Source organism: Drosophila montana, unplaced genomic scaffold (genome assembly GCF_035044405.1).
Source record: "Drosophila montana isolate Dmon_TW-CO22-7 unplaced genomic scaffold, ASM3504440v1 contig_3416_1, whole genome shotgun sequence".
NCBI lineage: Eukaryota > Metazoa > Arthropoda > Insecta > Diptera > Drosophilidae > Drosophila > Drosophila montana.
The window spans coordinates 277,111-291,025 of NW_026998301.1; the positions used below are offsets into that span (position 1 = coordinate 277,111).

General features: G+C 43.2%; 4 protein-coding genes across 5 annotated transcripts; 3 read left to right on the forward strand and 1 right to left on the reverse strand.

Annotated features, from left to right (window-relative positions):
• The first annotated feature begins 576 nt into the window (after nucleotides 1–576).
• Nucleotides 577–2,905, forward strand: LOC135434579 (transcription factor SPT20 homolog). Its single transcript, XM_064691187.1, has 2 exons — nucleotides 577–1,360; nucleotides 1,427–2,905. Exons 1-2 carry the CDS (start codon nucleotides 1,315–1,317, stop codon nucleotides 2,590–2,592), a joined length of 1,212 nt encoding a protein of 403 aa, XP_064547257.1. The 5' UTR covers nucleotides 577–1,314; the 3' UTR covers nucleotides 2,593–2,905.
• A 2,557-nt stretch (nucleotides 2,906–5,462) lies between these two features.
• LOC135434575 (uncharacterized) lies at nucleotides 5,463–13,889 on the forward strand. The gene is made up of 4 exons (XM_064691181.1): nucleotides 5,463–5,810; nucleotides 5,874–5,996; nucleotides 6,877–7,008; nucleotides 13,734–13,889. Exons 1-4 carry the CDS (start codon nucleotides 5,610–5,612, stop codon nucleotides 13,815–13,817), a joined length of 540 nt encoding a protein of 179 aa, XP_064547251.1. The 5' UTR covers nucleotides 5,463–5,609; the 3' UTR covers nucleotides 13,818–13,889.
• On the forward strand, nucleotides 8,295–9,273 carry LOC135434595 (uncharacterized). Of its 2 annotated transcripts, none has more exons than XM_064691203.1 (2): nucleotides 8,295–8,690; nucleotides 8,754–9,273. In XM_064691203.1, the coding sequence occupies exons 1-2, from the start codon at nucleotides 8,419–8,421 to the stop codon at nucleotides 8,758–8,760; spliced, it is 279 nt and encodes a 92-aa protein (XP_064547273.1). In that variant the 5' UTR covers nucleotides 8,295–8,418; the 3' UTR covers nucleotides 8,761–9,273. The 2 variants fall into 2 exon arrangements, with proteins under 2 accessions (XP_064547273.1, XP_064547272.1); XM_064691202.1 differs by having other exon boundaries at nucleotides 8,296–8,685.
• LOC135434566 (trichohyalin-like) lies at nucleotides 9,637–12,897 on the reverse strand. Its single transcript, XM_064691170.1, has 2 exons — nucleotides 12,686–12,897; nucleotides 9,637–12,635 (listed from the first exon to the last, which is right to left on the reverse strand). Exons 1-2 carry the CDS (start codon nucleotides 12,735–12,737, stop codon nucleotides 9,637–9,639), a joined length of 3,051 nt encoding a protein of 1,016 aa, XP_064547240.1. The 5' UTR covers nucleotides 12,738–12,897.
• Nucleotides 13,890–13,915: the final 26 nt, after the last annotated feature.

Below are 13,915 nucleotides of genomic sequence, written 5' to 3' on the forward strand. Positions count from 1 at the left end.
TGCGTCAGCTACCAAAGAGCGTCGTGACGCTGAGCGCAATCATTAGACACAGCCTGACAAGCCCAGAAAAAATTGTCACATTCTTTAATTTAGCCAGAAATTGCGAACAACTGCCAATGTTTTTATCTATGTATTTTATCCGGGCACATTAATTTATAACGTTCGATAGGCAATCGATTGCGTTCAGTTGGTGCCATCAGCACGAGTTTAACGAAACTTTCGATTTCGCATCGAATTGCATGCAGTCCCCAAAAGCTAACAGCGTACGTGCAGGCAAAAGATTGCTGCGTACATTGCATACTTTTGGGATTTGGGCAAATAACGTAATCTGCAAATTTTGGCGAAACCTCTTACATGGCGTGACGTCATGGTTTTGATCGTTGCGATACGTGCGTGTCGCTTATCCTTCACGCACTCCTCATTAAGCTGTGCATGTGTGCGTTTTTGGTATTACGTATACGCAATATTTGTCAGTTCTTTTTTTTTTTTTTTGCGCACAATTTAAAAAATAAATGTAGCTCACTGAATTTTGTCAAAACATTAGCAATGATTATCTAAAATTGTAAACTACATTTCTAAATTAAGTATGTATATTATAAATCTATACACATATGACAGCTAGCTGTAAATCAATATCAAAATGTATTTAATACATTACAAATAAATTATTGTGTGTGTGACGTCATGCGCACTCCAGCGCACTAGCGTAATCTGTTGAGTGCGCGCAGCGCAGCCGGCAAAAGTAACGGAACCAAATACAACTGCCAAATGTGTGAGGACCCTGCGAACGCCAAAGAACACTTGAGCAGCAACAATGCGTGATAGAGAGAGATGCCATGCTTCGTTCTAGTATTTACATATCTGATTTCAGGTGTCTGCTTTTAATTTGTCGGAGCATGCGCTCATTCAATAGGCGCAAGCGAGATGGCAGCTATGCTTCGCATTTGCCTTTAGCATGACAAGTTGCCTAAAGGGACCAGCGTTGCCAGCTATTTGAGTAAGCATCGCAAAGAGTTACGCACTTTGCGAGTCCTTTGCCAACACTGGGGACGCCAACAAATCGTTTTGAAATTCAAGTTAACAAAGTTGGCCGTGATATTTGAAGCTGTTTGACTTGCAATCTGGCATTCAAACGGCAAGGAGCATTCGAGCAGACCTAAACCAACAAAAATCAATTTACCGCAATATTGAAAACCAGAAGAAGAAAAGCACCTGGAGCCGGGCCTTCTCATTCGATTTTAAGTAATAATCAGAGTAAGCCCGCGACATCTCAGTGCAGTTCCTTGGAATATTAACCTAAAAGACAAAGAAAACATGTCAGACCGACCCTCGCGCGCAGATGTCCTCAAGCTAAGCCTGGGTAAGCTGTACCATACTCGAAAATCTCTCTATAGATTATAGTCCTGCCCCTACCCCAACGCCACAGATGAGTACATTCATCTCTATGTGCACACCGATCACAAGGACAAGCTCTACGGCAGACGGGGCCCGTATCCAAGTCAGGCCCAACAGCGGCGCCGGTACGAGCACTCCCATTACTTTGCGCCGGCCTATCAGCGCCAGCAGCAGCAGCAACAGCAGCAACAGCAGCAGCAACAACAGCAGCAACAACAGCAGCGGTTGCTGCAGCAGCGAGAGGAGCAATTGCGTGCACAGCAGCAGGAACGCTTGAAGCTGCAGCTGGAGCAGCAGCTGCGCTTGCAGCAGCAGCAGGAACAGCTGAATGCGGCGGAGCAGCTGCAGGGTCAGCAGCAGCAGCGCATGAACGAGACGCTGGAGACGCTGTGCATCAGCCAGGATTGCATCAGCCAGCTGCGCCAGGAGCAGCAGTGTCTGCAGCAGCAGAGCCTTGAGGAGATGCGCCTGCTGCAGCAGCGGCTGCGCCAGCAGCGGCAGCAGGGCGTGGAGGAGATGCGCCTGCTCCAGCAGCGCCATCGCCAGCAGCGCATGGCCCTCCAGCAGCGCATCGATGACGAGGAGCGCACCGATCGCCAGCGGCGCCTGGATCAGCATCATATCCTACAATTGCGCACCCTGCAGCAGCATCGGCGCGAGCAGAAGCAGCTGCAAACCCAGCAGCAACAGCAGCGCATCCAGCAGCTGCTCCACAAGCAGGAGCAGCGCCGCCAGGCCATGGGCGTCAACAACTATAAAATGCTGTTGAAACTGGCGTCCGATATGTCCACAGCGGCCACTCGGACCCAGCCCAAGGAGGAGGCCAAACCCGCCCAAGGCCTGCTGATGCCGCCCCGTTTTGTGGTGTCGGAGCTGCCCAGCTGGTATATACCGCCCAAGCTGGAGTACGCCGGCGTTCAGGTCAAGAAGGAAGAGCCGACGAGTGAGAAGAAGATGCGCCTGTCCTCCGTCCAGGAGTCCGTCAATCTCAGCAGCGATCTGCTCCTTGACAGAGCCGGAGTCACCATCAAGAAGAAGGTTAAATTCGATCTGAAGGAGGAGTACGTGACGAACGGCATCTCCACCGAGGAGGTCATTGCCGAGATTGAGGATCAGATGAAGGAGGAAATCGAACTGGAGGACGACATCAACAGCGATATGCTCTATATACCCACCAACTTTTCGTTAAGCGAATGATTGAATACCCTGCACATCATCAGATGCCAAAAAGGAATCAGAGGAAAAACTCAATGAAAGCAACGAATAATTTGATACACTAACCAAATGACCAAAAAACAAAAGGCAAACTAAAGAAATACGGCACTCAAGGAAAGCCGAATAACGTGATACACTGCACCAAAAGAATACACTACAAAAAATTATAACAGAATATCAAGAAAATGCGAAATAACGAATACTTAAATACACTACAAATACCACGCAAATACAAAGTGCGACTGATGTGAAACATAACGAATTTTTAATGCACTAACCTCAAGCAAGAAATGAGAGAATTCCCGAATATAACGAATATCTTAACACACTACAGGAAAAAAAAGAGATAACGTGAATAGTACGAATATTAAAACACACTACACACAAGCGAAGAGAAATGATTTATGATTGAAACGAATATTTAAATACACTACAGACAAGCAAAAAATGAGAGACTTTTTGAAGAATGCCAATATTTTTATACACTAAACTAAAAAAAAAATGAAAAAAAACTATATATGTGAATAACCCGAATATTTAAATACACTACACACAAGCAAACTCTAAAAGGGAGAAACATGCGATAAAATGCGAATATTTTGATACACTACTCAAAAAAAAAATACTCAAAAATACCAAATATTTTAATACACTGAAAAAAATGGTGCAAAAACGCACAAAGAAAACACAATTCAAAATAAAATAATAACAAGAAATTCAATTATGGCACATACAAGATGTTTGTTTAACAACCAATTGATCAAAATGTCTGTTCGCTCGTTGCATGCAACATCGTGTTGCACAACAGGCCAGACAACAACCGGCGGACACATGGCAAACCGGGACCAACTGGCAAATCTCGTTCCAGCCTTCCAGCCAATCGATCTGACCAATTGACCAACTCGACGCAATGCTGCCTTTGCCACAGCTTGCAGCTTGCAGCTTGCGTCTCAGCTGCGGCAATTGGTCAACATTAAGACTCGAATACTCGAATTTATAATGATTATGTGATACAAATTATACAAGTAATATGATTGACTTTTAATGTGATAGCAAGCAATGTTTATACCTAAAATTTACAAGAAAATAAATGATTTTTTCTATTTAAGAAAAACTGAAATCAAAAGTTTTCCAAAATCCTATCTTTAAAGTCTGGCAACTCCTTTGTTTGTTCAGAGTTTTCAATTGGAAATTGGATAATATCAAAAGCAATATTTAGAATAATATAAATTTATATACAATAAACGATTTTTTTCTTTTCTTTATGAATACCCGAAATCAAAAGATTAAATAGATCATATCCTGAAAGTCGGGAAAATCATTTGTATATAAAGAGTTTTCAATTGGAAATTGGATAATATCAAATATTTAGAATAATTTAAATTTACAATAATATAGATGTTTTCTTCTTTTTAAAAAGACCATTAAGAAATTTATTTAAATCCAAACCCAAAAGTCTAGGAACTTAATTAAAAATGGATCTTGGAAAATTTGAAAATTTTTGTCCTTTGAGAAAGTTTTACATATTCCGTTTTTTAAACACTTTCGACTTTGGAATTCAGGATTCAAACCGTTTCATTTAGGAGTAGCTAGTATTATTTCCTGAACCCATTTAAAATATGCTAAAAAGACTTTTTCTCTTTGTGAAAATGTGTGTAGCAGGCAGAGGGAAGCATTTTTATAAGGCACATACATATATGCTAAGTATATATCAAGACGACGGGCTGATTTGTTCTAGCCCCGACAACTGTACGTATATCTGCATAAAAGCATCAAAGCTCGGAAGCTATGAGATCCACAATCAAGAAATTTAAGATATATGTATATGTTACTCTATCATAGGCAAAGCAAGTTTTTCAAATTTCTTAGCGATATCTTCTTCAATTTCCATAATATCGACAAAAATAATGATTTCGATATGATGCATCTATCTACTTATAAAAGAATATTTGAATTTTTTTATATATGTATATTCTCACTCGCCTCTAAATTCCAAATCCCTGACATTTAACGCATTTTAGTATTCGCAGCCTTGCCCTTTGGTATATACACACTTTTTCATGCCATATTTTAGTTTTGAAATTTTCAAATAGATCGGACTATAAACACCGAAGTTAACGAAAGGCAATTTCCCATGCATGGGGAAGCAGCACAGCGCAGTCGCAGCCTAAGCTGTGTGTCTTTTGTGTATTGTTTACTTTTATCATTATTGTTTTATGATGATATCAATAGTCATCTGTTATTATTATTATTATTATGATTATGATTATGAATCGTGTTGCTTTTATTATTGTAATTAGATTTACATTTTTACAGCTGTCAGCAAGTTTTATTATTTAAATTAAGTTTAGTCTCAGTCTGTTTGCCGCGCTGAACCTTTAATGAACCTCTCCTCTGACTGTCTGCCCGCTTGTCTGACTCTCTGTCTGACTGTCTGTCTCTCTTCCTCTCTGTCTGTTTGTTTTACTGTCTGTCAGTGTGTCTGCCTGCCTGACTCTCCGTCTGTCTGTCCGTTTGTGTATATCTGTCTGCCTTTCCTACCTGTCTGTCTGTCTGTCTGTCTGTCTCTCTCTCCGTCTGCCTGTCATAGTCTTTATGTCTTAATGAGGTGTCACCTTTCGCCCGTGAGTGCACTGTCGAAGCTAACCAACTGCAAATTTATAGTCCATAGCTGAATGTGCCTACACACACACACACACACACACTGCATGTGTGTGTTAGGTTCAGGTTAAAGCAAATCATAAAAAAGGTAAGCAAAAAGCAAAAAAAAACGTCAAAAAATAAATAAAAAGAAAAAAAACAAAACAAAGCGTTGCGCAGACGCGTTGCCTCAGTCGATTTTTGGAGCTCGCCGCGCGCAGACCAAGTCCGAACGCAGCTCCGTCCAGAGGCTAGATTTCGCCCGTTCCGGATTTCGTTTTCAACCGAATTACGCTTTTGCTTTCGTTTCGTAAGCGGCATTTCGCAAGCTCTTCTTCTTCTTCTTGTTGCTGTTGATCATGTTGAAGCTGAATTTGTTGCTGCTGCTGCTGCTGCCGCTGCTGCAGCTGACGCTGGGCACGCCCATAGCGCCCACCACACTGGATGGCGCCACGCCCATCGATGCAGAAGTCTCCGCAGCGGATTTCGGTGCACTCGACGCCTTTGCCGAAGATGCGGCCGAGAGCTCAGCGACGGCAGCCAGCGAGTCGGGCTTTAAGGTGCGCAACACGCGAGTACAGTGAACACCAGCTAACATACCATATCATTCCGTATTCAAACAGATCGCGCTGCTGCCCATGCCGGCCAAGACAGCGGAGTCCGTGAATCTGGAGCATGAGGCGCTGCCCTCCAAGGTGCTCACCGCCTACGACAAGACGCACCAGAAGCTGGCGGACATAACGCACGTGAGTGGCCATATTAAGTGCTGATCACTGATCACTCACTCAATCAGATTAATGATATTAGATTACCGATTACTGATCACTGATCACTGATTACTGAATACTGATGACTGATCACTGATAACTGATGACTGATGACTGATAACTGATGACTGATAACTGATGACTGATTACTGATTGCTGATCTCTGATTACTGATTACTGATTACTGATTACTGATTACTTATTAATGATTACTGATTACTGATCACTGATGACTAATGACTAATGACTGATAACTGATGACTAATGACTGATGACTGATGACTGATAACTGATGACTGATGACTGATGACTGATGACTGATGACTGATAACTGATAACTGATAACTGATAACTGATAACTGATAACTGATAACTGATTACTGATTACTGAATACTAATTACTGATTACTGATTACTGATTACTGATCACTGATCACTGATCACTGATCACTGATCACTGATCACTGATCACTGATTACTGATTACTGATTACTGATTACTGATTACTGATTACTGATTGCTGATCTCTGATTACTGATTACTGATTTCTGATTACTTATTAATGATTACTGATTACTGATTACTGATCACTGATCACTGATGACTGATGACTGATAACTGATGACTGATGACTAATGACTAATGACTGATGACTGATGACTGATGACTGATGACTGATGACTGATGACTGATGACTGATAACTGATTACTGATTACTGATTACTGATTACTGATTACTGATTACTGATAACTGATTACTGATTACTGATTACTGATCACTGATGACTGATCACTGATTACTGATTACTGATTACTGATCACGGATTACTGATCACTGATCATCTCTGTTCTCTTGCAGCCTGTGCCCATCTTGGATGGCATCAGCGAGCATGAGAAATATGGCAACAATGGCGACAAGTTCGACGGCATCTCGCGCTCAATTGTCAACGGTTACGAGGCGTTTTCCAATCTGCTCAACAGCTTTATACAGGTAAGTCTCCCCCCCCCCCCCCCCCTCCCTCTCTCTTGTGTTCGTGCTGTGTTCGCTTGCGCTGCTTGTTCACACTTTGCATTGCACAAGAGACGCTCGCCTCGCCTCGCGCCGCTCCGCCCCGCCTCCGGCCCGCCCCAACGCTCTGCACATTTAAAGCGCCTTATGTAACATCCGACCGAAGGTCGAACCTTAAGCAAATAGTCCAAAAAATATTTAATTACTTTTTCAAATACGCATTTGGTTGCACATAATTAAATAGCATTTGTTTCTGGGCTAAATAGATATTATTTGGCTTATTTTGAATACTTTTTAAACGTTTGACATCCATGAACATTATTTTCAAGATATTTTTTAATATATAAAATTTTTTAGATGATCGATAAATATCGATTTTGAATTAGGCGTTTTAAAGCACAGCTCGAAAAATATAAGAGCTAAATGTACCAAATGTTTTATATAGTGTATACGGATAAAGAGCATTTGACTTTTTGAAAACATTCCCCATTATCCCAAAAACAAAGCAAAGTCGTTTCTAGCCGACATTTCCTGATCTACTACCATTGTAGATCCTAGCTTAGTTGATGGATAGTTCAAATTGATTTATTCATTATTTAGAAAGATTCTTGATCTGTATATGATAATCTAAAAGCTAGAACTCTAGCTCTTAAAACCTAAGAGATTTTCCATATCGATTTCTTATCGATTGTTTGGCAACGCGGCAAGTTATCGACTATCGGAAACAAAAAACTCGCACTCAAGTCTTGCAAGTCTCTAGCCCTTGTAGGTTTTGAGATCGATGAGTTCATACAAATACGGACAGGCGGACGGATGGACGGACATGACGAGATCGACTCGGCTTTTGAAGCTGACCGAGTAAATATATACTTTATGGGGTCGGAGATGAATCCTTCTGTCTGCCACATACACTTGCACAAAAAAAGAAGTCCGCACACCTTTTGTATGCCGTTTTAAAGCCCTGAATAGTTCATAAAGATCGGACCAAAAGCACCGAATTCATTCAAGGCTGGCTATTCACATACTTAGTTCGGGGCTAAGGGAAGAAGCAACGCAGTTGGCGGCGAGCGTGTGTGTTTATTTTTTGTGTGCAGGGCATCTGCTAGTCAGGCATTCTCGACTTAGGCACACTTGCTCTTACTTGAATATTGTAGCTAATGCCGAACTGCATAGTTCCTTATGGATCCCAGTCTTAACACGCACACCAGTTTTGTTGATCTAGCTGCCCTTGTTAATATGGACAAGATTAGGTTGTGTTTGATTTGGGCATAGGGTGTCATTCATATTTTTCTTCATAGTCGAACACAACAAACAAATTCTTTCCAAAATAGAGAAACTGTATTAGAAACTATTCCATGGTATACCCAGGCGAATAAGACATAGTACGTTAGAATGTATCCGTATGGTATGGCAAATCATGTGACAAGTCGGGAGGATATTATTGGACTGGACTGGAGGAACTCATCCTCATATACGAGGCCGAGGGACTGTGAAATTGTTGTGCCGCCAATAGACATGTCCTATGTAGGCGAGACGAACAACGAGAAATCCAATCATCCGGCCCTTGGCAAAATCAAAAGCCCCAAGATAGTGAACAAAGCAAAAAAGTCGCACAAGCTAGAGGTCAACGAGAAAGTTGTGAAGAAAGACAAGAAGAAGGTCAAGTCTGTTCTAGTTTCCTGTCATCTATAACTCCTCTAAAAAAAAGCAACCTTTAACATCTACAGTCCATGAAACTGAGCACTAAACTACCCAAGGTTGCTCTGGTCAAGGTCACGCCAAGGGTACTGGCCAGACAGTCCGCCGAACTTGAACTACATGGGCCAGCTAACACTCGACAAATTGCGGATTATCTATTAGACAATCGACTAACTGTGAACAATGGCAGCCTGCAGCTGGCGGCACCCATGGAGGAACCCACCGGCGAGTGCCATTGCGCCGATAGACTCGGGCTCTTGGCTCGGCTGATAACATCGCGACACGATCCGATATATTCCGGTAGAATGTCACCCACCTTGAAGTATCTGAGCGATATTATGCAAGAGCTGTTGTCCGTTCTGAGTCTATTATTTGTGATGGGCTTGCTTTTGGCCTGTTATCTGTGCACTAAGCCACGGGAACTCTCGTTCCTGCAGCGGCTGATGCGAAAACTATCTGTATTGTTTGCAACCGATTCCTGTTACGATTGTGGTTTATGTTAGGAATTCCTCTTAATTTTGATCAACCAATTAAAAATTCGAAAAGAAAGTATAGCATCACAATTATTCCAAGAAATATAATATATTCGAGCCTTAGCCCGAGACCTTGGTATAGAAATCCATTCCAATTTGGATTATAACCTGATTCAAATACCCCCCACACTTAACTTCTATTACCAAACTCAGGCATTTAAGATCATGATTTGTTTTATTATTATTATTAGTGTTTGATGACAAATTGGTGGTCCCTCGACTTTCCGACTACCCCATGGTCCTTTAGCTGCACTGCCACCAGCTTTCCCGGCTCCACGTACGCTGCCTCCCCTGCTTCCTGTTGCTCTCCGAGACTATTTGGGATGCACTCCCTCACTGGTGTCACTTTCTCCACCTACTTCAACAGCTCCTTATGCTCCTACTCCGACTCCAGCGACGATTCCTCGCTCAACTCGAGCTCGCTGCCTCCGGCAGGCCCTACCATCCACTTCTCCAGGTTTTGAACCTGGAGATTCTCCTCATCCGACTCCAGCGACGAATCTTCACCCAGCGCAAGCTTTTCCCGTTTCCTATGCACTAGCTTTTTAGACTCGAGATGCTCTTCTTCCGAGGAGTCCTCGCTTAGCGCAAGTTCTTCTACCTGTTTGAGGACCGGATATTTTATCTCCCGCCGCTCCAGTTTTGGCTCCATTTCCTCTTCCGACGAGTCCTCGCTCCGCGCAAGCTCCTTTATCTGTGCGTCTTCCATTATGTCTTGATTCTTCACCAGCTTGAACTGCTCTTCCGTAGAGTCTTTGATCGGCGCGACCTCTTTTATCCGATGCGCTTTTTCAACCTCCTGCTTCTTTACCAATTTTTGCTGCTCGATATTCTTCGAGTCTCCACCCAACGCGAGTTTCTCTATCTGCCTGTTCTCTACTAGCGTTTGTGTCTCGTTCTGCTCATTCTCCGAGTCCTCACTCCACGCGAGCTGTTTCTCTTCCGACGAGTCTGACGAATCCTCCGACGAGTCTTTACTCAACGCGAGATCCTTTCCCTTTTTCAGATCTAGATAGTTTATGTTCCGCCTTTTCTCTACTAGATTTTGTTGCTCCTCCTCTGACGATTCTTCACTTAGCACTGTCCTGTCCTGCCTCAGATCCGGATAATTTATCTCTTGCAGCTTTTGGTGCTTTAGCTGCTTCTCCGAAGATTCCTTACTTAACTCTAGCTCTTTTATCCTTGCTACTCTATGAACCATCCGCTTCGCCTGCTTTTGCTGTTTAAGCTGTTTCTTTGACAAGTCTACACTCAACTTGAGCTCATTTATCTGTCCAAGATCCATTATCTCCTGCCGCTTCTCTGTTAAATTTTGCAGCGCGATCTGCTGGTCCGCCGAGTCCTCGCTCAACGCGAGCTCCTTTACCTGGTCCTGCTCTTCCAATTTCTGTGTCTCGAGCAGTTCCTCCTCGGACGAGTCTTCACTCGGAACGAGTTTCTTTACCGGTGGCATTTCTCCGACCACTTTTTGCTGCTTCTCCGACGAATTGTTACCTAACGCAAACTCCTTAACCCGTGGCACTTTCTTAACTATCTGCCTCTTACGTTTTTTGTGAAGTTTCGAAGGACCTTTAATCAACACAAGCTGCTTCTCTTCTGTCAGCTTTCCTGGCTCCTCCTCTGACGAGTCCTCGCTCAGCACAAGCTCTTTTACTCGATTCAGACCCAGACAATTGATCTCCTGCCTCTTCCCTCGATTTTGCTGATCGATCTGCTCCTCCGCCAATGAGTCCTTACTCAGCGGAAGTCTGCTTGTCTCTTCCGAATCTGGATAATGCTTATCCGACGAATTGCTCACTTCTGCAGCATTCTCAACCTTCCGTTTCTTGAGCTGCTCTTCCGACGAGTCCGTACCCAACGCGTGCTCCTTTACTCGTGGCACTTTGTCAAGCTTTTTCTTCTTCCGCTTTTGCTGCTTCTCCAAAGAATTACCCAAGTCTTTTGTCCTTGGCACTTTCTCAACCTTCTGCTTCACCAGCTTGAGCTGTTCCTTCGACGAATCCTTACCGAATACGAATTCTTTGGGTAATTCCTCAACCGTTTGCTTCTTGATCAGCTTTTGCTGCTGAAGCTGTTTCTCCGATGAGTCTTCACTTAAACCGAGCTCCTTTATCTCTTGAAGACCTATTATCTCCTGCCTCTTCTCCGATGGATGTTGATGCTCGAATTGTTCCTCCTCCGACGAGTCTACGCTCATCCCGTACTCCTTTTCTTGTTTCAAATCCGGATAAATGATCTCCTGCCTTTTCTCCAAATAATCTTCATTGGACCCATACTCTTTTACTACTGGAACTTTGTCGTCAACCTTCCGGTTAACTAACTTTTGCTGCTCGAGCTGCTCCTCCTCCGACGAGTCGTCGCTCAATGCGAGGAGCTCCTCTATCCGTGGCACTTCAACTTTTCGCTTCTTCACCAGCTTTTGTTGCTCCTCAGGACTCCGTTTCTTAAACTCTAGCACGGGCTGTTGTTCGAGCTTCAGGTCCTCCGACTCCCGCGACGGGTCCTTCCTGAACGCCAGCTCCTTAACGAGTCCCAGCTTTGTGTCCTGCTGCTTCTTCGATAGCTCCTGCATCTTCCGCTGCCGCCCCTGCACGAGCTGCTGCCTCCCCAATTGCTGCTCCTGCTCCTGTTGCATTCGCAGCCGCTTCCTGGCCTGTATGTCAGCCAAAGTCTGCTCAATGGAACGGTTGTCCCTCTTGAACCGGCTGGGCACAAAACCATAACTATGATTGGTGGACGTCTCGCGTACCGATTGCAGAGTAGATGGTTCGGCAATGAGATGAGCATACTTGGCCCGATAGCTGACAACTGGTTTGTTTGCGGGATTGGAATTTGCGATGTGATCCCTGGCGCTGGGCGTGGAACCGGAGGATTTGAAGGTAGCTTGCATTCTGTTGATGGTGGATGATTCAGGTGGGGCAGCAGTTGCTAGAGCTGGAGCAATTGCTGGGGTAAGTGCATCAGCTGGAATAGCAGCAGTTGCAGCAGCTGAGGCTTGCTTCTCGCTCTTCTCCTGCTCCTGCTTGGATCGATCCTTGCGTCGCTCCGCATACTGCCTGGCGATCTCCTTGTTCCAGCCTTCACCTTTGCGACGGGCAAACAACTCGTCAGCGTCGGGCGGATGTTCTTTCTTGTAGACGACAGACTGTCTTATATCCTCGCCCCGACCAAAGCTCATCGCCATAAAACCACCATATTCAGCCGCTTCCTGTATGATGGTTCGATGAATTCGGTCAAAGGGCTGGAACTCTATGCTGGTTCGACCGTCCTTGGCAAAGCGTCCCATGCGCTCCTGCACATAGCTGCGGAAACGTGCCAGCTCCTCGCGCTGTTTGTTCTTCATGCGCTCCATGTACTCGCGCTGCTTTTGCTGCTCACCTGTGTTTTTTTCGTTGATAATTGAATCACGGACTACATTTGCCGCTCACCTGTGTTGGGGGGCGCGTCCATTGCGTTAAGAATTGAATCGAGAAAATCCATTTTTATTCCGAAATATCCCCTTTTATTCAATCTTTCTTTTACGAAAGTTTTCTTTTATTCGAACTTTTTACCTTGCGAAAGTTTTCGTTGTTTCAACACTTTTTAGGAAAGTTTCCTTCTTTTTTGTTAACTTTTTGATTTTTTGGTTTTACTTTGTTGAGACTCGGAACACAAGTGAATCAAATTGTTTGTGTTGAGTTCCGAGCTCCAGAATTTCGACATCCATAATTTTCAAGGCTGTAGCGATCCCAAGAACTGAGTGTTGAGTTTTCTGTGAGGGAAGCTTCTCAAGAGCGCGTTCGCTTCTCTGGCTTGGTATCAGTTCTCATCCAATTTGGAATATAACAATTCTATTTTTGTTCATTTTAGGCAACACTCTACGAAATGACTTCTTTAAATAAACAAGCATTAAATGGCCTTTTTTTTATGGTATTCTCAGCAAGGAAGCAAGTTTTCTTTGAACCAAACGGGTTTGAAACTGCAATTTTTTTTCATTTTAGGCAACACTTGGAAATAGCCCAGCTACAAATGTAGCTAAAGGCAATTTTTATATTAAATTAAGCATAGAACAGCTTCTTCGATGGCTTTCACAACAAGGCTGCAAGCTTTCTCCAAACCAAACGGGTTTGAACCAGCAATTTCTTTTTGTTTTAATTGTTAATCGAGTGTGGTGTTAAGAGAACAACCAAACTTAAGCCCCAGTCTGAGATAGAAGACATATGTATATTCATGTAATATCCATCGATTTTATTATCAAAATTTGTATAATGATTTATGTTTATATTTTCTAAAAGACAAGTAAGACCAGGTCGCGCTCTACACGCTCGTTGCAGTAATAAAAATAAATTTCAAATACATTTAAAAAAAGCAATAGTTGCCTCGCTAGGACTCGAACACGCAACAGACCAGAATTGGTTCTAATTTGTCGTAATCACCTTAAGACCAGATATACATATATAACAAATATGCTCTTCTTTTTATACCCTTTCCCCACAGAAACCCAAGGAGCTGGCGCGCAGCGTCTCAAAGGGCATCACCGCACAGCTGGACATTATTGGAGGCAAGCTCGTCGGCCTCTGAAGATACAACAAAATATGTAAAAACTAATCCGAAAGCTTCGAGAATCAAAACAACAAAAATTTGTTCATATTTTTTGGTATTTTTTTTTTTTTGTATAA